This window comes from Microtus oregoni, unplaced genomic scaffold (assembly GCF_018167655.1).
Source record: "Microtus oregoni isolate MIOR12 unplaced genomic scaffold, Mior012 000002F_ref0000024, whole genome shotgun sequence".
Classification (NCBI taxonomy): domain Eukaryota; kingdom Metazoa; phylum Chordata; class Mammalia; order Rodentia; family Cricetidae; genus Microtus; species Microtus oregoni.
In genome coordinates this window covers 56,107,560-56,128,470 of record NW_024543061.1, presented here as the reverse complement: position 1 = coordinate 56,128,470, position 20,911 = coordinate 56,107,560, and the positions used below count along the sequence as shown (strand labels likewise).

General features: G+C 48.9%; 1 protein-coding gene across 1 annotated transcript in view; it reads right to left on the bottom strand.

Annotated features, from left to right (window-relative positions):
- Positions 1 to 4,317: 4,317 nt before the first annotated feature.
- The window catches only part of Syn2 (synapsin II), a 155,830-nt gene continuing 139,236 nt past the window's right edge, over positions 4,318 to 20,911 (bottom strand). Inside the window, exons 11-13 of the mRNA XM_041641057.1 lie at positions 12,004 to 12,064; positions 7,949 to 8,198; positions 4,318 to 5,195 (exon numbers count right to left, since the gene is read on the bottom strand). Coding sequence (XP_041496991.1) covers positions 5,060 to 5,195; positions 7,949 to 8,198; positions 12,004 to 12,064 — 447 coding nt within the window. The 3' untranslated portion in view covers positions 4,318 to 5,059. The remainder of the gene's footprint in view (positions 5,196 to 7,948; positions 8,199 to 12,003; positions 12,065 to 20,911) is intronic.

The following is a 20,911-nucleotide window of genomic DNA, read 5'->3' as shown; positions in this document are numbered from 1 at the left end:
AAAATAAAAATAAAATATAAATATAAAAAATATATACTGAAAAACTATAAGCCAGGCATAGTGTTACCTGCTCTTTCCTCCCAGGTATTGGGAGGCAGAGGCAGATCAATTTCTGTGAGTTAAGACTAACCTGGTAGTAGTGAGTTCTAGGTCAAACAAGGCTACATAATGAGACCTTCTCTTTTAAAAAATAAAATCTAATTTAATATCCCACGAACATTTAATGGGATTTTCATTTTTATACCTGCAAAGGTTACTGGTGTGTGTGTATGTGTGTGTTTGTGTGTCTGTGTGTGTTTGTGTGTCTGTGTGTGTTTGTGTGTGTGTGTCTGCATCTGTGCACTCACGATATATCATTGCCAGTGGGAAACCTGGCAGCTGCATCTGTTTCTCCAGGTGTCCACCCTCAACTCTAATTCTTCAACAGCTACAGCCTCGGGGCACTTCAGCTGGGCTTAAATTGCCCTAGAAGCCCACCAATCTGGGAGCTGGAGAAAAGTACTTGGCTGCCTTGGGAGGAGTCATAGGAAAGGGGACGGGGTGCTGACAAGGGTGTTCTTTGAGATAGACAGAGGTGGAATTTATTACGATAGTCTCAGAAACAGCCACTGTTAGGAGCAGCTATTTAGCTAATTTAATCCTTAAACTCACCCAGGAAAGGGAAACTTGAGACAGAAAAGCTAATCACTTGTAAGGTCAAATCAATTAACCAATAATTACCAGAGCCTGGGTACAGACTCAGATTGACTCAGGCTCTTCCCACCAGCTAAAATTGCCTTCCCACTTCCTCCTGGCCTGTCACCTGCCTTGCTACACCTCTCCTTGGGAATGAAACCCATTCCATTTGTCTCAGGAAGGACCCGTTCTGAACGACCCTGGTGACAGTACTAAAACTCATTTACTTGTCTGTCACTACTCCCTTCAGGACTGTAGTAAATGTCCTCATCCGTAAAGAGGCGATAAGACAAGCGGCTGCTTTCGACTATAAAACCCAGTGAATTTTTTTACATCCATTCCCCTCCCAGCAGACAGGCCTCCTGATCTTGTGGCCTCTTCCCAGCTCTCCCCTACCTTCCGCGTAGTCTTTTCTGACCTGGAGCTAGACATATGCTCCGCTGAGACACGTACTGCTTGCTGTCCATCTTCCGCTGGCGTAGCTCATCTTACTCATTCTCTTTCTATATTTTATCAGAACCTATCTGAATTCCTCACATATTTTAAGCCATAAAGTATTCTTGTTTATGAAGGAGTACAATATATGATTTAATTCTTCCGTGGGGGACAGCTGTTTGTTCCCATGTTTGGCTTTTGTTTTTGTTTTTTTCATGTTGCAACAAACACTCTTTTGTTTGCTTCCTTGTGTATATGAAGTCTTTAGAAGAGTTCAGAAGTGAGACTCCTGAAGCATAGTTGGGCACTGACTGGATGTAGGAAATGATCCCCCACAGTGGTAGTGCCCCACATGCTCCCACCAGCAGTGTGTAAGGGTAGGGTTTCCCACATTCTCATCGATAACCAGCAAGTTTTAGCATTTTCCAAGCTGACACCATGACTGCATTCCTTGAAGACAGCACACTTTCCGTTCCTTCTACATCATCTCCCCTGACAGTTGTGGAGTTCATGAATGCAGAAACCTTGTGTAGCTCAGTTTTATATTCTTCCCATGAAATTTGTTGAGCCCAGTAAGTACACAACAAAGAAATACCAACAAATACATAACAAACAGAATTTATTCACCTTGATCGGGGAGCTGGGGTGCCCCACGAGGGTAGGGATGAAGATTGCTGTTTCCTCATCTGGGCAGAGGACGTCAGAAGGAATTCCAATAAGCTACAGAGAGGCAATCTAATCTACAGGGCAGCAGTTGGCCTATGGACCAAACGCCTACAAATCTACAGCAGACTAGGGGCAACCATTTGACCCAACTTTTGACCGTTTTGCCTGCACTTCTCACGGGCTGTTTGATTATTAGGAGGCACTGTTTCCCAAGGCTCTGGAACCATCTTTTGTAAATACCAAGAGGTCTGTCTCTCAATGGAACACTCCCACCCCTGGTTCAGATCTACTAGTAGGCTCTGGGTAGAACCCCTGTGTCCCTTAGACTAGGGTGCTGCATGACTCTGGTATATAACACCCCCTTCTGTTGCCCCAACAGTCCCTCCAGGGTGACTCATTTTCTAAATAAGCTCCTTGTGGTTTTGGTTTTGACATCACATGTGGAAGAATGAGTAATTTTTAAAGAACAAGAATTATATTTGATCAGAATAAGACACACAGTGCATATTACTCATGGTTTTAGGTCAATGGGTCAACTCTGGTGACAAGCCCACCAACCTCTCACCCTCTTTCCCCTTGGCTAGGTTGTGTATACCTTATTATGTGGTTACCCTATGAAAATTTGATAAAATTCTTTCTTCTTCTTCTTTTTTTTTTGGCAGGGTTTCTCTGTGTAACAGTCCTGGCTGTCCTGGAACTCATTTTATAGATCAGGCTGCCCTTGAACTCACTGAGATCCACCTGCCTCTGCCTCCCAAGTGCTGTAACTAAAGGTGTGCGACACCGCCACCCAGAAAAACTATTTCTTATCGACCCTACAAGATTAAATAAAATACAGTTAAGTGATTAAGGCCATATGCCCTACTGTGCTATTGCTTGGCTTTCTCTTTGTAGTGTGCATGTGTGTATGCTTCTGCATGTGTGAACACATATATGCAGGTGTGCATACATATGTGTGAACACATGTGGATGCCTGAGGTTGACTCTGGATGTCTTTCTTCTTTGTTCTCCATGTTATATATTGAGAGAAGGTCTCTGGCTGAATCTAGAACTGTCTGAGCTAGTCAGGATAGTCAGTTTGCTCTGGGGACTTCCTGTCTCTGACTCCCACACTTTGGGATTATAGGCAGGCTACCATGCCTACCTGGATTTTCTTTCCCCTCATGAAATCTGAGGATCCAAACATTGGTCTTCATACTCGTGTAGCAGGTGCTGTACCCGAGGAGCCACATTCAGAGCCCCCATTGTTTGGGTTTAGATCTTAGTTCCACCGCACGGCCAACTGGACAACCTTCAACAAGTTATTGGATTTTGGAGCACTGTCATTTCTTCAAACAAAGCCTAAGATGTGTGGCCCTTCCCCTTCACTATCTCCCTGTATGTATCCAAATTCCTTTCCCATAGCTCATGGCTTTATACCAGACCCCTTTGTATGTTTACATCCTCAAGTTATCATTTCCATTGGTATATATGTATGTTTTGGATCTAATAACTTCTTTGGATCTTCATTTGTCTTATGAAGACACACAAGTAGGTATAAAAACAGAATGCATATGCTGACCTAGGATGCAGGCAGAGAGACAGTGCTTGCCTAGCGTGAGGCAGGCCCTGAGGCCCTAGGTTCCATCGGGGGGGGGGGGTGTAGGGAGAGAGATTGATTCCGATTCTCCTTGTCATTTGTTTGGCTGTCTGTACCCTAAGTGTCTAAGTATTTGTACTGTGCAAGGAGGGATGCCATTTTTGTCTTACCTGCTTCAGTCCTTAGACTCTACAACACAGGATAGATGTGGCGCAGAAAGGGGACCTGGTACCACTGAAATTCATTCTCCAACCTCCTGGAACCCCTGCTTGTGAGCAGGGGTTCGACAGTGGCATTTTAAGGAACGTTAACATGTTGAATTCATATCACATACAGGGAATTGTATAGCTAAAATGCTAACACATTGATTCTTCTTAAACATGTGTACATGTGAAATTTATCTCCAGAGCATTGTCTTTGGAAACTTCCTCAGGGAATTGTGAGGACGTCGGATAAAATCCCCCAGAGCCCATCCCAGCAGCAGCCTTCAGGCCCCCTGAGCTACAGCTGGGGGACCACATCCACCAGAGTCAGTTGCTTCTGTCTTGTTGGCCCTGCCCTGGGGACTGTAGCTGAGGATACTGATGAAAGACAGGGAGTGGGCCCGACTTGGCCTGTGTGATGCACAGCAGAGTCTGAGCTGACTCAAATGGGTGGAAATGCCAAGCTGTTGGTGGAAAGCCGGTGGTTCTAGGATAGACAGATCCACTGGGGAGCTGTCAGGAGTGCCAGTATGTGATTTAAGGTACAGACAGTCTCAGCACAGACATAGACACCTGCCATCTCACACACACACACGCACACACGCATGCACACACACACACACACACACACACACACACACGCACACAGTTTCACCCTCCTACACTTTTTCACTCCCTACTCACAAACGCACCATCATGCTCCACGTATGTGCTTAACCTAGACGGGGCAGGGTTGGGGGACCTCAGGGCTGAATCAGATGCCGGTTAACGCTTTTATTACACCACAGTCTTGACATCACAAGGTGAGGAACACAGAGGTGGGTGTACTGCTGTTACAGCGGCATGCATTCTCTTCCACAGCAAAGTTTTGGGAGGTCACACAACAAAACTGCTCTCTGGAGGGGAGAAAGGCGATACTGCAGTCCTCATCCTCTTGTTTCAACAGACAGAAGGACCCTCACCACCACAGCATTCTAGAGAGGGTGGGGTCAGGCGAGTGTGCTTTCAAAAGGTGCTGCAGGACACCCGGCTCTGGGGGGAACTCCTAAAACTCAGAGCCAATAGTACTTCTAAGTATATACTTCCCACAGGTAGCACTGACTACATGGACATGCTGAGTTCTGTGTCTGAGCTGGGTTCAGCTGCCAGGTGTCCTCCATTATGGAGATCCTGGCTTCACAGGGAAGGGTAAGACACAATGGCTCTGTCACAATAAGGCCACTAAATTCACAGCAACGATGACTTCAGAATAAAGCTCTTAAGACTACAGGGGAACAGCCCTTCCCTCTCCTGTCAGTACCTTTCAGGGTAGGCACCTGCCCTGAGACTGTCACCTGGTCATCTCTGGGCTGCACAAATTTACTGAGCACAAGGGACAGAGGAAGGGGCCACACATGTCAAGTCATGGGACATCGCCACCAAACATGGCAGACTGTTGTTGTTGGTGAATGTCTTAGATGCCTCTCCTGGTTGGGCCGGGTGCCCTCGTGTACCTGAAGAGCTAATCTGAAAAGAGGCTGGCAAAGGACTTCCTCAAGCTCCGGATGGTCTCCGCTTTGGCTTCATCCTCATTGGCTGAAGACCGGAAGAAGGAGGACTCAGAGAAGCTGAACGCATTTGTCAGGGACTGCGACTTGCTTGAAGATAAAAACCAGAGAGAACATGAGGAGGGTGTTCCTGGTGAGACTGCGAAGGGCTGTCACAGGAAGGTGGACAACAAGAACTCCCCACTCCCGCCCCAGGGAGGATTGGGTAGCTAGAGACGGGCCGGGAGAGCTGCGCAAGGTGCTAGGAAGCCCTTCGCTACTTCCTCACCTTCAGAGCGACTGAAACAGGAAGAGGTGGGAGCAGTGTGGGACCAGAGAGGAGGGCAAAAGTGAGAGGGGAAACAGGAAGAATGGGTGACTCAAAGGCTGGGTCTTTTATTTGAGGCTAAAAGTTCTCAGCTTCTAAGTATGGATCTAGGCATCTCACACCCCTTTCCTCTGATAAAAGCACACACCAGCACTTTTGGGCATCTGGCCTCTATTTTTCATCAACTGTCAAGATGGACTCAACTTCAGAGACTTGATTCTGCCACCAAGTGACCTCAGGCAAGCCATGTGTCACTCTGACCCTGGGCTTTTTGTGTGTGGCATGAAGATTCTGGTAGAATGAGGACCTCTGAGTTCTCTTGGTTTCTCCTATTTCTCTCTTATTTCAAAGGAACCTTCAGCCTGATCCACAAAGTCTAATGGCTCCATTTCCCTGGTCTTGCATTTATTATTTTTTTTAGAGACAGGCTCTCCTGTAGCTCAGGCTAACCTAGAACTCCCTGTGCAGTGAGTATACCCTTGGGCCTCTATCTCCTAAGTGCTGGATGACAGGCATGTCCCACCACCCCATGTTTTATGCAGGGATGGGAGGTGTCAACCCCAGGGCTCTGTGCATGCTAGGCAAGCATTGTACATCCTGCTAAATCTCTAGCCCATGTCCTTGTCCTTTCTGTGATCACAGTCACCCCCGTAGCCTTCCTCAGAGGAACCTTGATATGAGCTTTGTTGGATTCAGGGTATAAAGGAGCAAAAGAGGCACCTTAATGGGCCATGATTATTAAGCAATACTATAATGAAAACAAAACCCAACCACCCCTACACACACACACACACACACACACACACACACACACACTTTAGGAACTTATCCTTTCATAACAAGTGATTCAGAAAGAAAAACTGTGAAGGCTTGCATCTGGGGGGAAGCCAACACCACAATACAGGAGGAAACATGAGGTTTGGCTTCCCTGGCGGCCTGGCTTGTCTCTTGACTCCCACTGGGTCTTTCTGGCTCTAGGACCTGCTTTGGGCCCTCCGTCCTTCTCTAAATGCTGGGTGCATCCAGGAAAGTCCCACCTGTGTGTCATTCTCTCCTCCCACAGGGACTGCGGACAGGTGTCCTGCCTTTCACTGAAGCTGGTGACAAGCCCTAGCATGTGGGCCTCTGGGGAAGGAGCCTTCTGCCTGCACAAGCAGAGGGCACCGGGTACGAGCCTCTAGCTCATCAGAGGCTGCCTCTGCTCGTCAGCTTCAGCCCAGAGGCGATGACAACCCAAAGGCTCGCTTTTATACTGCGGCCAGGGCAGCTGGGATGATCCCAATCAGCAAGGACAAACTGCTGAACTGAGGAGGTGATGCAGAGTCGGCTATAAGAAGGACTACTGGTTTGAGCTGGAGAACAAGAGTAGCCATGCCACTTAGAGAAGTGCCCATCTGGACACTCAGGCACCAATCCTGACATTGCCACTGATGTCGATGGGGGCTCTGAGCAAAGTTTTCTTCTGTGTGTGAAATCCACAGGCTCTCCCTGGACTCTGAAAGTTCACAGCCTCTCTCTAGTGTCCAGCACTTGGAGCAAGGTTCTCAACCTTCCTAATGCTGCGACTCTTTAATACAGTTCCTCATGTTGTAGTGACCACAAACATAAAATTATCTTCATTGCTACTTCCTAACTGTAATGATTTTGCTACTATTATGAATCATAACGTAAATATCTTAGGCGGTGCCTGTGAAAGGGTCATTTAACCCCCCAAAGGGTCATGTCCCACAGGTTGAGAACCGCTTTTGACCTACAAGCAGGTCACTCCGATGTCCCCAGAGCTGTTGCTATCTCTGCCAGGAGTGGTGACGTAGTTTGCAGAGAGATATTAAGACTAGCGTGTGTGGCTCTGGGGAGTGGGTGGGGCAGACTGTACTGGGGCTGCCCTCCCAAGGACAGAGCTACTGCTTCCTAAGGGCTCTCGACGGCTCTCTGTGCAGCAGCAGAACAGCGCGGAGGGGCCTCCGGGTTGACTGTTGAGAATGAGGGCACCAGAGAGGATGGACCTCTTTTGAACTTCTACTGGTGCCGTCTTCGGTACCTTACCTACACTTTCTCCAGACAGCGGAAGGCCAGCGTTGGGAGGGCGTTACCCTTTCCTTTGGGTAGCCTTTCTGATTGTGTACCCTTGGGTCAGGAGTAGGAAAGACTTGAAGGTTTTTGTTTGTTTGTTTTTAAGTTTAGGAGGCAGGCATGTGGGGGGAAAAGAGTGGGAGCCCCACGTTCGTGGTTGGCTAGACAGATGGATCAGCACTGCCACATTCCCTTGTGAAGAAAGCGGTGGGTGTCAGCAGCTACTCACCCTGAGGCAAAACTGAATTTCCTTCTTTTCTCCCCTCCCAAGTCAATCTAGGCATCCTTCTCACACACAGCAAAGAGCAAACAAACACAACACCCACAACCATCACCACCAACAATCTCTCCCCCAAATCATCAACTATCTGTGGCAACCTGAAGGTGATTCTATAGCAGGTCAGAGGCCCGCAGCCCATAAGGAGGGACAGGAAGGGGGTGAGGAACTGCTGGGTTATCTTACTTGAGCTGTGGGTGAGGCTGGGGCTTCTGTGGTGGAGCAGCCTGGGGTGGCTGGGCCTCTGCCAGGGAGCTGCTGCTGGAGGATGCCTCTCCGTGGGTGGCGGTGGGGCCGCCCGGCCTCTGAGGAGCCAAGGAAGAGGAAGAGGAGGAGGAGGAGGAAGAGGAAGATGGCAGTGATGGTCCCGAAGGGAGCCGACGTGGAGGCAGCACCTTGCCTGGGGGCTGCATTCCTTGGGGTTGCCCAGGGCCCCCTAGGTTCAGTACAAGAAAAACTTCATAATTTAACCATATCAAAGGGTTTCCTTAGTAGAATCTATATCTCAAACTGTGTGGTTAGATCATTGCTAAAGGATAAGCAATATTATAAGTAGCTACCCAAGGCTCTGAGGGCAGGGAAGGGAATTTTTAGACAAAACAGCATCACTGTTTGCTCCTTCTCAGAGACTGGCCATTTAAGTCACAGCAGAAGGCAGAAGGGCAGGGACAAAGGCAAAGGGAGAAGGCCCCAGACCAGAAGGACTCTGCTCTGCTTCACAAAGTCCTCAGGAAGAAGCCACCCTGCACTGAGGACTTCTAAGGAACCCCCAAATCTACACAGAAGATGCAGGAGAGAGCAGGGCACAAACACTAGAATAAGAACCGGAACACTTAAGAGATTCTCTGCCAGTGACACTCCCCCAACAAGATGCCAAGCCTCTCTGGGCCTCAGTCTCTCCAAACATAACCCATTTAAAAGTCCTACAATTATCTTTTAAAGCTAGTAGTTGTTCCAAAGATGATAACGGATGAGAAAGTTGTTCAGAAAAGGCTCTGTGCTCTAAGATCATGACTGACTGACATTGTTTCCATGGGGCTACCTTCATCCTGCTCCAAGCCTGCAGGTGTCTGATTGCCACACCCACCCCACCTGGGCTTCACTGGTGCATTAACTCCCACGACCAGGATCAATCCTTTCTTCCCAGGCCCTCTTTACCTGAGTGCCATCCTGGGGGCCCTGACATGACAAACCGCTCAGGTGTGGGGGGAAATTCTCCAGACATTCAAGCCCTAGGCTCCCCCAGGGATGTTGTGGGCACTATCTGGCAAACAGCCCCCTTAATAACAGCATGCCTTTTACCCAACATGAGACACAGAACCATCAGATAGATGGCCTGTTGACAAAAAAGCCCTCCTTTGTCTAAGAGGTGAAGGACGGAAGGTGTGGAATCAATTCAAACTCCTCAGAAGGGGATCTGCACATCTTTGAAGTCAAAAGATGACTTCATGGACACACTCTGCCTAGTGGAAATGACTCCCAATTATCCTGGAAAATCCAGTTTCTCGCCTCATCCGAGTTTACACTCGTGGGCTTGCCACAGCTAAGGCTGGCCCTGTTAGTTTCCTAGAATCCAGAACACTCCTATGTCCTCTGCAGAGGCTGAAGCGTGTCTATGCTACTGTGAACCGGGGATGGCCAGCTCATCTTCCTTCTAGGTACGGGCTCCCCTGTTATCATCAGTTACCAATTAATAGGAGGGGATGTTACACATAAAAAGACGTATGTAAGATATGTGGAATTCTAGACGTTTAAGGAGTTCAAAGCCACATCAGGTAACTACACGCCCTGCCAATTGTTTCATGTTAACCAGCTTCTGTCCCCTGAAGTCTGACACCAAGACTATTCCTGCATGAGCATCGTTACTGCATCAGCGTGTCTTCCAGGGTGAGAGCTCAGCCTCTTGTATCACAAACCTGAGTGCTTCCCCACTTGTACAGAGGTAATCGAGTAGCCAGAAACTTTACAACTTAACACTGCAGACAGATAGAACTTTTCCTTTATTGCACATTGAGCTGTACAAGAGAATCACAAAAGAGAGGGGCTTCATCACACTTCCGGCATCGGCTGAGGATGTCCCAGCCAGATCAGTACAAAACAGGGGGACGACATTGGAAAAGAAATGGGAACAGAACACCTGAACAGAAACCCTACAATGTGACAAAAGTGCCCCCCAGGCCACAGAGTTGTCCTTTAGCATGCTGCCTGAGGGAACGTGATAGTCAGGTGATGCTGTCTGCTTGCGTGTGGCAGTGGGAACTGTAATCAGCGGCTAACCCCCACCTGGGAGAGGCCTTGGCTGACACCATCCTGTAGCCTGACTGAATTCAAATGGCAACTTTGTTTTTGTGGCTCACAAATGTCACATGAAAAGCACCTGGATGTAACACAATGATAACATGCAGAAAAGCAACATCACCATCAGCGCACCGCTTAGACATAAAAAAGAAGTTTAAAAACAAAAAATGTATTCCTCCATTCTGTGAAATGTTCCTTTCCTCTCTTTGAGCAGTTCTTTAGACTAGGAGGTGTTTAAGGACCTGATTCTTAACCCATCTGGAAGTGCATATATGCATATATATATATGCTTAATATATATACACACACACACACAACTGATTGACCACCATCCGCATTATACACATTTTTCTAGAGCCTCAGAATTTTCCAGAAGCCAGAAGAGAAACCAGGGCATGTGCCCCCTGACAACCAATACTACTCCCTCCTCAGACCTGGCAGTCCAGAACCTGGCCATGTCGCCAGAAAGGTGGGGAATGTAAAAGTAGAGCCAGAAGCTGACCTGAGCTCCTGGATGGGCTCTGGGGCTGAAGAAGGCCTCTCGTTCCATTCCCGGCTCTGCCTGCAGATGGCAAGATGATGCACTGAACCTCAAGTTCTGGCTTAATTAACAACTACATCATTTGCCCAAGGTTCTTGGTCAGATGGAAGGACAGACACACTGGCAAGGGTTCTCCAAAGTATGGGGCCTCTGTCCAACACACATACCAACACCTGGGCCAGAGTTTTCCAGAAAGTTCCCTGGTTTGGGTTCTCCAAAGAGGCCAGGCTAAGAACTAAAGTGGTCAAGACCAGAGCTAGGTAGCTAGAGAACCCACTCAGGTGACAGGAGACGTAGCTGACTCGGTCTCCTATTAGGAAGCCTGGGGAATGATTAACTCCCTCTCAGGTCAGTTGTTCCCTGGGGTCTCTCTTCAGCACTGCTGGAAAGCCAGCTCTCTTCATAGGTCAAGCTTTGAGGAATACACAGCAGCCCCAGTTCCACAGAAGCACACGTGGCCAGTTTAGAAACAGCAACAACAAAGAAACAACTGCAGGCACTGAGAATCGACACACAGAGAATAGGAGATCACTTGGATATTGCACATTGGCGGCCCCTTAGTTTTTTAACCTTATAGCTAGTTAATAATCAAAATGAAGGGAACACGGGCATTAAAATACAGAACACATTCCTGGAAGCAGCCGCTTCTTTGTATTTCGTCACTAAAAACACAAGAGCTCTACAGGCACGGCCAGCTTATTCACACAAACTCACACTGCACCAAATCCTAGCGAACAGAGAAAAAGATGGATGCCTTCAGATCCCGTGGATGGAACTATGAAAGGTAGACCTTGAAAAAATCTCCTAGAAGTGCTATCTATTTACCCTAGTCATGCAGGGAGGAAGTAAAACACAGGTCACTGAAGATCCCAAGCACTCGTGGAGGTAAGTGGGAGGAGGTGAGTGGGAGCCTGGGGGAGGAGGAGAGAAGCCTGGCTGTCTTTTTGTGGGTGGCTGTTTCTCCCCGTCCACTGCAGGGCTCAGATCTCAGCCCTCACTGTGTGATGCTTAAGAAACACTATCAAACCACCCAGAAGATAGGATAGTCACACTGGACTCAAGAGGCACGATTCTTTTGTACACTGTTGACAAACAGCCCTGGAACCACGAGTTATACAGAAAACGTAGAAGCGTTACAAGCACAGACAGCGACAGGTAAACAACCGGACAAGGAGCTGACCCTGCATAGGAGGAACAGTCCAGTCAGCACTGAAAGGACATGGCGGCGGCACTGGCCGGAGGGTCCGCCGCTCCCCTCCCTGCCTTCCTTTCTTTTCTCTTCTTTTTGTTTTTGGCTTAAATTTTCTGCTTTGAAAAATTAACTACCGATCTCTTTAAGAAGCTTGGACTTGTTTTGGACCTACTGCAATGCCATTACAGTCGAGAATATACTGTAAACAACCTTGGGGCGGTGGCCGCTGAGGTGGGGTCTTGCTGGAGTCGGGTTCCTTCAGAGCTCCACTCTGGAAGACAAAAACAAAACAAACAAAAAAGAAAGCCACAAGAGATTAAAACAAACAAGGTTCCAAGCAAACACCAAAGAGAAGCGCAGTGTCAAGGCTGCACTGGGGTCCCCGGATCTGCTCAGGACATCCAGATTTTAGACCTTGAGGACCCTCAGCCTCTGGACTGCTGCTGGTTAAGGAGTAGGCCGTGTGGGGCTTGGAATTACTGATGGGAGCCTAAGCCCTCCTCAAGCCTCTTTCATTTTACTCACTGCAGCCTTGCTTGAGTTTTTGTGCTTCGTTCTCCCACCGCACATCCAGTTCACTTTGTACTCACAGGCCTGGCTTCTGATAGGAGGGGGTGGTGATGGGGACTGGGGTAGGGCGGGGTCGATGCGTGAGTTCTGATGTGGTTCCTTTCTCATCGGGATGAACTGGAGGGTGGGTTCAGTTTGGGGACTCACTAGGGGTCTGAACCACTCTTTGGGCTAGGCTGTACCCTTGAGGGAGAAGGAGCTGAAGGAGGGGGCCGCTGCTTGTTTCTCAGAACCTTCTTACCCAGAAGGAAGGGTAAGACGCAAACACGGGTAATGTGCTCAAGGCCACGTTGTTTTGCTGTCTCGAACTGCAGAATTACAGTCCTGCCTGACGACATGGCTCCACTCCCACGCTTCCTCTCCGCCCAGCTGTGATTCTGATTATGTCCTGACAGGATCAAAGATGCCTGTGACTGGTTTGTCTCACACTTGGGTTTCAGGCACGTGTGGAGCTTGTCTTCAGTGCGCGGAAACACTCTCTAAAGGCAAGGTGTGCCAAGTGGGCCGATGGTGATGTCAGAGTGGACCTCCCCACCCAGGGCTGTGAAGTGGGCTAAATGTGCCTTCGAACTGACTCTCACTTCCCTCTCGGTGCCCTTCACCCCTGGAGATAAGCCCTATTCCCACCTCAGTGCCCTTTCACCTCCTGCTTCCCACTTCCCCGGGGTTTGAGTCTGGCCATTTCTCCCTAGCTTCCTATGGCCAGTTCCCAGCTCCTACCTGGAAGTAGAAGCGTTCGCCTTCTCAGTACCTCAGTCTTTCGATGATGGCATCATCTCCCACGGTACGGGATTTTGTTCACTAACAGGCATGACCTTTGTGGTGCCCTTAGTACCCCTCGTCAGGGAAGCCCATCTTACCTATCAGCCACCTCCACCACCACCACCACAGACACCAGCCTTTCAGCCCTCTCGTCCAAGCACTCTAACTGGTTGAGGGAGACCTGCTTTGAGTCCTGACACTGAGCCCCCCCCCCCCCATTAAGCCAGCTGGTGGACACCCAACCCATTCATCCCCAGGGCTCCTCCATCCTTCCCCCGGCATCATCTTCCATTTGCCATTTTTGGTTAAGCATTGTCAGGTTTGGCTTACACGAGAGTTCCCTAATCCTTTCAGTCACCTCTGCTCTTCCTTCTTCACCGCCACTGTTACCCTCCTAAAACCTCTCCCTAGTTGTGCCTCTTAGTTTCTCTCAGTTTGTAACTGAAGTTCCCTGGGTGTTTACCATGTGCCCTTTATGTGGTCTCTCCCTTACACCTAACAATGGCTGTATGGGGTAGATATTGCTTTACTAACATTCCCAATCGCTTCAGCACTGCTGGAATCAACCTTTCTAGCCTCCATTCCCTACATATCCGAAAACTACCTGTGCCTTCTGGGCCGAACCTTATTATTTGGTTTCTTTTCTAGGCCATATGTTCAGTGTCATGGCCTCTCATTTTCTAAGACAGCTACTCAGGCATAGGGCAGGGCAAGCCAAACCTGTGGAGCATCTAGACTCATTCTTGCCTGTTGTCTCCCTCAGGCCTCCCAGAAGGCACTCACCAGGCAGGCTGATCCTGGTTCTCCTCAGCCACAGAAATATACATGTGAGACCTTCAAGGAGAAAATGAAAGTCAAAGTGCCCTCCCCAAAGCTTTGGGAGAATAGGTCCCAGAGGCAGTCCTCAGGGCAAAAGCCTGGGAATGAGCCTCAGCTACTCTTGATGGCGCCTAAAGAGCTTCTCCTGCCCCTGCTTCCACTGAGCTTGTGGACTGGACTTCTCAGGGGCTGAGGGAGGCCAGGAGGAGAGTCCCTTAGGACTGTCCCTTGCCAGGCAGAGACACCCTGGCTCCTCCCACAAGCCTGCTGTCTGCTAGAGGCTGAGGGCTTATTCCCTGTGGGGTTTGGCTACCACGAGATCTGTCTCCAGTCACCGAGAGCCTCCTGGGATGCTGAATTCCACAGAAGTCTGGCCACTCTGGCGTCACTGCCAAAATTTGGCCTATAGCCAGTCCAAGGCAGGAACTCATGGTCAGCCTGAGCGGCCGGGTTGCTCTCGGGAAGCTGGTTGACTCAAACAGGTAAGAATGTTTCGTCCAGCTCCTGTGATCATATACACAAAGAAAGGGAGGGAATGAAGCCTCGCGAAGCTCTGGGCTTAGGGAATGGCGGCTAGAGGGTGTCAGTCTAATGCCGCTGCCAAAACTGATGCAGCTGAAGGTGCATTTGTGTCTCAATAAGGAGAGACAGATCCATTGCCTTCCTGTTTGGTCAGTCCTCACCAGAAAGCACTGTCACCACATCCGGGCACCTCTTTGAAGGGGTGCATCGGCATTGGCAAGGTGAGGTTGAGAGACTGGAAACATCTTTCCTTATGTGACTTTTTGCAAGTTACTTCATCTCTGAATCTCAATTTCCCCAAATGGTCAGACTGCAAGGATTAAATGATATGGCCATGGCAGCACCAGGGTGGCGTGTGAACCATGTCAAGGGTAGCCTAGGTAACGGTGGCCTTCCCTCCATGAGCTCTTCAACCAGCCAGAGATTCTGTGCAGGGGACACAAGTCGTCACAGGCAGATGACTTCTGCTGGCTCTTCTGACTCCAGGCTTCCATTAATTTTTTTTTTTTGTGCAAAGATAAGCCCTTCTTAGCAGTACAGTCTTGAGGCAAGCAGAACCCCAGGGCTGCTGGGCCTGACCAGAGATATACTGCAGGCACAGGCTTGGAGGGACTCGGTGAGGAGAGTGTGCTGCTGCCCACTAAGGCTAACGAGGCTAATGTCCTACTCTGCTGGGTTAGAGGGCTTTAGCAATCAAGAGAGCCAGTGGGCAGGACAGATGAAGGTCCCATGAAGCAGCTGGTGAAATACACTCTCAAGGTGACCCGGTGAGCATTTCGCTATCAAGGGAGAAGAGCAGCATTCCTCATAAAGGACCACAGATGCCCGGTTTTCTCTTTCTTTCCTTCCCCCATGCCCTCATAGGCACATCAGAAAGCCATGGTACATGGTATTGCACAGAGCCTCCCGTGGGGTGAGACCCAGCTCTCCTTAGCAGCCAGCTGACTCAGGATAACCATCTTCATTGTCTTTTCCTGACACGTGAACACACTCAGAGTAACTAGCCCAATATCTCACCTAAGGGTTGTGCGGCTTAGAAACAACAGATGAGCTTTACATACTGTGAAGTCCTAGCCAGCAAATAATAAGTCAACAGAATTGTTTTTATTTACGGAAGAATAAATCTATGTCATGCATCAGTGGAGAAGACATAGCTGGATAGTTTCCCGCCATCTTGTGCGTAGTAGTTCTTACATGGAGGCTTCTAACACAATTAGGTTAGACTAGGCCTTCTCCCTGTGTATCAATGTCTTAGTTTTAGAAAGATACACTCAGTTGAAAAGAAAAAAAAAAAACACCATCAGATTAGGAAGAGTAAATGGCTCCTGAGGTGACTGGAGAGGAAATCACTGGCCTAGGAGAGAAACCAAGCCCATGACTGAAGATCTGTGGGGTTTCGCTAACGGCACCTCTAATTTTCCACCCGTGGCTTTCAGTAGACAGACTGGCAGAGGAGCCCCTATCTGAGTGAGGCCCCAACAGGACGGAAAGCTGAGGAAGGAAAGACATCGAGTGACTCAACTTTTGAGAATTGTTGGCTTAACACCAGCTGCCCCCACCAGGAGGAAGGCCTGTGCTTGCTCAGCAGATCTGAGACAGGAAATTGGGAAAGGGTCCCAGGGTCTGGCCCCAGGAAAGGGGCCAGGCCAAGCTCCTTGCTGGCCACGCCACAGAACTATTCTGATCAGCTCCCCCAGGCCTCGCTTCCCCGGTCCAGGACTCCAGGGAGAATGAAGCAGCAGGAAGGAATGTGGTCAGGAGGTTGTAGAGCAAAGGGGACGGTATGTTTTCAGCACCTTGAGACCTTTCCGGACTCACCCCCTTCCTTCCTCCGCAAGGGTATAAAAGGTATCCAGGGATGAGCTGATGCTCCTTCCTTCCCGGGGGAACCACTCTTCGGGCAAAGACCATCGCCTGGCTTGTGGTCCTCCCATAACCTGAGGACACCAGAAATGGTCCACAGGGGCCACAAGTCCTATGGGGGCTCTGAGGATCAGGCCACCCTAGGTCAGAATGTCAGTTTCGAGTGATTAAAGATGTCCCTGAAAGTAAAGACAGACCCAAAATAGCCGGTTTCTCTTAATAGTTCGTTAAGGGATCTAGTCACTGGTGGCTTTATCTGAACCTGCCCCCAGTCTCCCTGAGTTCTCAGCTTCTAGTCACTGGGGAACACGTTCTCTGAAGGCAGCCCTGCTGTGGGAAGCAGGAAGGCTTTGGCTTGTCCTAACTTTACCTCGTAGGGCAAGTGGGATCCAAGGGACAGTTGTGCCCCTCCCTAAGGGGCTGCGCTTCTCAGAGTGAAGAGAGTCCCTGTCAGTCTTAGTGTCCTAGTACTTACAAGCTCATGGGAAAATTTATTTATTATATTTTATGTGTAGGAATGTTTGCCGCCATGCATATATGGGTACCACGTGTGTACTTAGTGCCCACAGTGGTCAGAGAAAAGTGTCACTATCTCCTGGTACACAGCTGTGAGTTAGTAACTGAGCCTAGGTCCTCTACAAGAGCAGCCAGTGCTCTTAGCCACCGAGCCATCTCCCCAACTCCTCAGACCTTTTATTCTGAACTCTTCCTGCTACTTCTCCCAGGTCTGGTGGTTGCACGCATCCTGGAGCACAACACTCTAGCTCTGGAAGATTCTGAGTCTTACTTGCTCCATTCGCTCCCACCTGCCCTTTCTCCACCTCCCTAATAAGCGGCTTACTCCGCTGAAGCCTGAACATTAATGTGACAGTCACACGGTCCAGAGCAACAGTTTCGGCTCTCAGTATCGGTGAGTTGATTCCTTATACAAGGTCAAAGCCTGTCTCCCAGCAAATTTGCCTCTAGGACCATTTCTAATCCGTGACGGCATCAGAAAGCTAGAGACATTGAGTCATAGGCTTCTGGAAACATCTGCCAGCCAAGTGCAGTTCCTTTAACTTATTTTGTTTTGTTGGAGGCAGGGTCCCATGTATCCCAAGCTAGCATCAAACTTGCTGTGTAGCCAAGGATACCTTGAGCTTTTGATTCTTCTGTCTCCACCATGAATGCTGGGATTGCAGGTGTGCCACCACACCTGGCTTATGCCTGTGCTGGAGCTCGATCCCAGGACTTCATGCATGCTACGCAAGTATTCTACCAACTGAACTACATCCTCTACCTCAATCCTTCTACTTTTTTCCATAGCATAGATGAACCACCAACATCCTGGTCTCTCCTCTGATCACACTAGTTCGAATCCATCCTGTTATACTACTACCCTCAGACTAGAAGTCACATCCAATATGTGATGTAATCAGTTCAGGGAGAAGAAAGCTTCACCCTATCCCAGGTACCAAATGCACATCCATGCTTCCAGAGGCCTAGTCTTAAACCAGTTCTCTATGGGTCTTACCCACAAGCCAAATAAGAAGCTGGCTAAATGCATAAGCAAGGGGCACTGAAGAAGGCACTGACAAAAACCAGGCCCAGCTTCACTAGTTAGCATCTGAAATCCCTACATTATTGTTCGGCCTTTTATCTCTGGAAGATTTTACAGGAATATAAAAAAGTGTGAGATCAGTGTAAAGAGACATGAAAACAAACAAGCGGGACCCAGCCACATGAAAACAAGGAAACCATCTCGCTTGACAAGATCTGAAAGTTCTGGCCACCTGACTGTCTCTCCCTTGTTTCTGGGGTCTGGAAAGCAGCTCTCTCTAGACCCCAGCTTCAGGCTGCGCTCAGGTCCCGCTGGCACACCCCACATGTCTCAGGGATTTCCCAGCTGTCAAGCTGTTCGTGACACACTCAGCATCCCTGGGTACTCCATTTCTCCCAAGACCTAGAGATGAAGCGGTGAGCAATTTCCCACTCTCAGAGACTGAGTTTGTTTGGGGGATGGGAGAGCCTGGGTGACAAGGAAAGAGGCTCAGTTAAGTGTAGACAACAGAGGCTCTGCAACTGTTGGCCACCAGGTGTCACCCTGAGAACAGTATTCCCTATGTAGAGGTTCAGTTGCCTGGGGCAGCCCAGAAGCTAAAAGTCCAAGCAAGCCGAGGCTAAGGCATTGACATTCAAAGCTTTGTAATTCACCTCTCTGCCTTTGGTGATGTGATCAATACCTCCCTGATTCTTGGAAGGCTGCACAGCAGTTAGCTAGCTTGTGTTCTCCACGTTGTATCCACTTCAGGTAAGGAGCGGGCTTACAGCCAGGCAAGCATACTCTCTACTCACTGTCCTCCCTCCCTCCCTTAGCCTTCTTCAGGTAATCTCTAATCATAGGAAGGAATGCTCTAGTGACAGATAGGACAGGGGTGGACAGAGAAAGGGGGGGCGGGGACAAACAAGCTCGTCACAAGTCTGTCCTGGTCCTCTTCTATATTATCAATATTACTGAGCAGAGTAGATCATAGACCTATGTAATGCAAGCAAGAAGTTCTTTCTCTTTCAGCCTGTGGTTCCACGGCCACAAAAGAAGCTAACACGAGTGGCTTGACTGAGGAATGGCATACATGACACTCGAAGGGGCCTGGCAGGAAACATGACATGTAGGCTGGGATCCAGGCAACGTTTCTTGGTTTTTATCTCTCCTGCTTGCACTACCAAGGCTTCCTTAGGACCTAGATACAGGATGATAGGGCTATCAAAGGCATTGATTTCAAATGGGGATACATGATCAATTATGTTCTGTGAAGCCTACCACAGAGACAAAAGTGGTGGAAGCGATTTGCCTGGAGAAGAAGAACACTGTACCCTTGTCATTTGTAAAGAGCTGTTACTAAATGCAGAGATACTAAAAATAGATTTACATTTGTTACTTGGCTTTACATTTTCCCAAAACAAGCGACTACAACCTGGGGAAACTGCTCTCAACCGCCCTTTTGGAACACCTGCGATATTTAGTTATATGCTGCATAACAATATTTAGCTCAGTGATTGCCTAGTGATGTCATGGCCTCTTAGTTTGTATAGGCCTGAGCTACACTGATGAAGTCACTTGAGATTGAAACTCTCCAGGAGCATCCCAGCTGTAGAGCCCCACGTGAGTATCTTCAATGTATAGCAGAGTTCAGAGGCTTTGCTAAGCCCTTGAGTTGAAATGGTGAACAAGTTCCAACTTTCAAAGAGTTTGCATTCTAGGAGAAGTGACAAACAAACAAACTAATGAAAGAATCAGCTGACAGGAAGTGGGAAAACAGAACTCAAGAAGAGAAAGGTAGCAGCAGCGAAGCAATAGCAACTTTGGGTGGTTGAAGAAATGTCACACTGTCGTGAAAGTTTCTGTACCCAACAGTGAGCTGGGCGAAAATAGGCCTTTGGGACCCACCTAGCTAAGGTATAGAGGGTAGGATGGCACATGGGTGAGAGGTGGGTGAGAGGCTATGTAACAGCCTGGGGAAATTTAGGCAAAGGGAAGGATAAGGCGTTGGTGGAAATGCAAGATCCGTGCTCTGGCTGTGCTGTAGTCAGACAGGCAAGCAAAGGTGTTAAGCCTTAGACGTGTGACTTGGAATTGCAAGGCGTGGTCAAGGCAGGAATCAGACAGGGGCTGGCCAAGCTCCCCAGGGAATTCACAAGTTCAGAGTATGTCTAGAGATTTATCAGAAGTGGGAAGGTCAGAAAAGAAAGCTGGGAAGGAAATGTTAAGATCATGCTGCCATGGTTTAAGTTACTCCACACTGCATAAAACAGCCGTGCCTTTCCCTGGGGGACTCCATTGCATGGGTAGCTTTTGGCTGAAGATGGAGGACGCCTGTGCCCTTGGATGCATATACACATAGCACCATCTGTCCATGTCCAGTACCATCTCTTCAGCAGCGCCTGACAAAGGACTTGTTACGGGAGTGAAAAGGGTACCTACCACCTTAGAAATTTATCAGGGTGTATTAAATCACACCAGGGAACCTGGGCCTAAGACTTTAACAGACACACTGACAAGAAAGGGTTTAACTCTCTCACTGGGCCCAGAGGTAGACACCCAGACTGTCAATGGTGATGTCCCACTAACCTGTCATCTGGCCAGCATGTGTGTGCACTGAGGACTGGCAGACAGAACTCCCGACTATCCCTGATCTTCAGCTCAGTCCCCACTGTTGACATGGCTAGTCAACTTCCTTCTGCTGGACCTGCCATTCATTCCATGTTTATTCCTTCCTCTCAGCCTGTCCTGCCCTTCAGCCCCTGCAGTCAGACTCAGCTCCACCCTCCACTCTCAGACCTGCAGCTGACACCTGTGGCTGACATGACAGCTGCTCTCCCTGCAGCGAGGCTTGGGTTCCTCCTCTCGTCAATTTAGATTTTCTTTACATTGCTGTCAGCCTCCTTCTGAGAAGCTCTTGGGCTTAAACTGCTGCAGTCACTCTTTAATCTCCGCACACCTAGAAAGATGCTGTGTGGCGTGTGATGCGCCATCATAGAGTTAATGTTTGCAATTAAGGTTGTAAGGAAAGAGCGTGTGTTGCCTTAGCTAAGTTACCGTGGA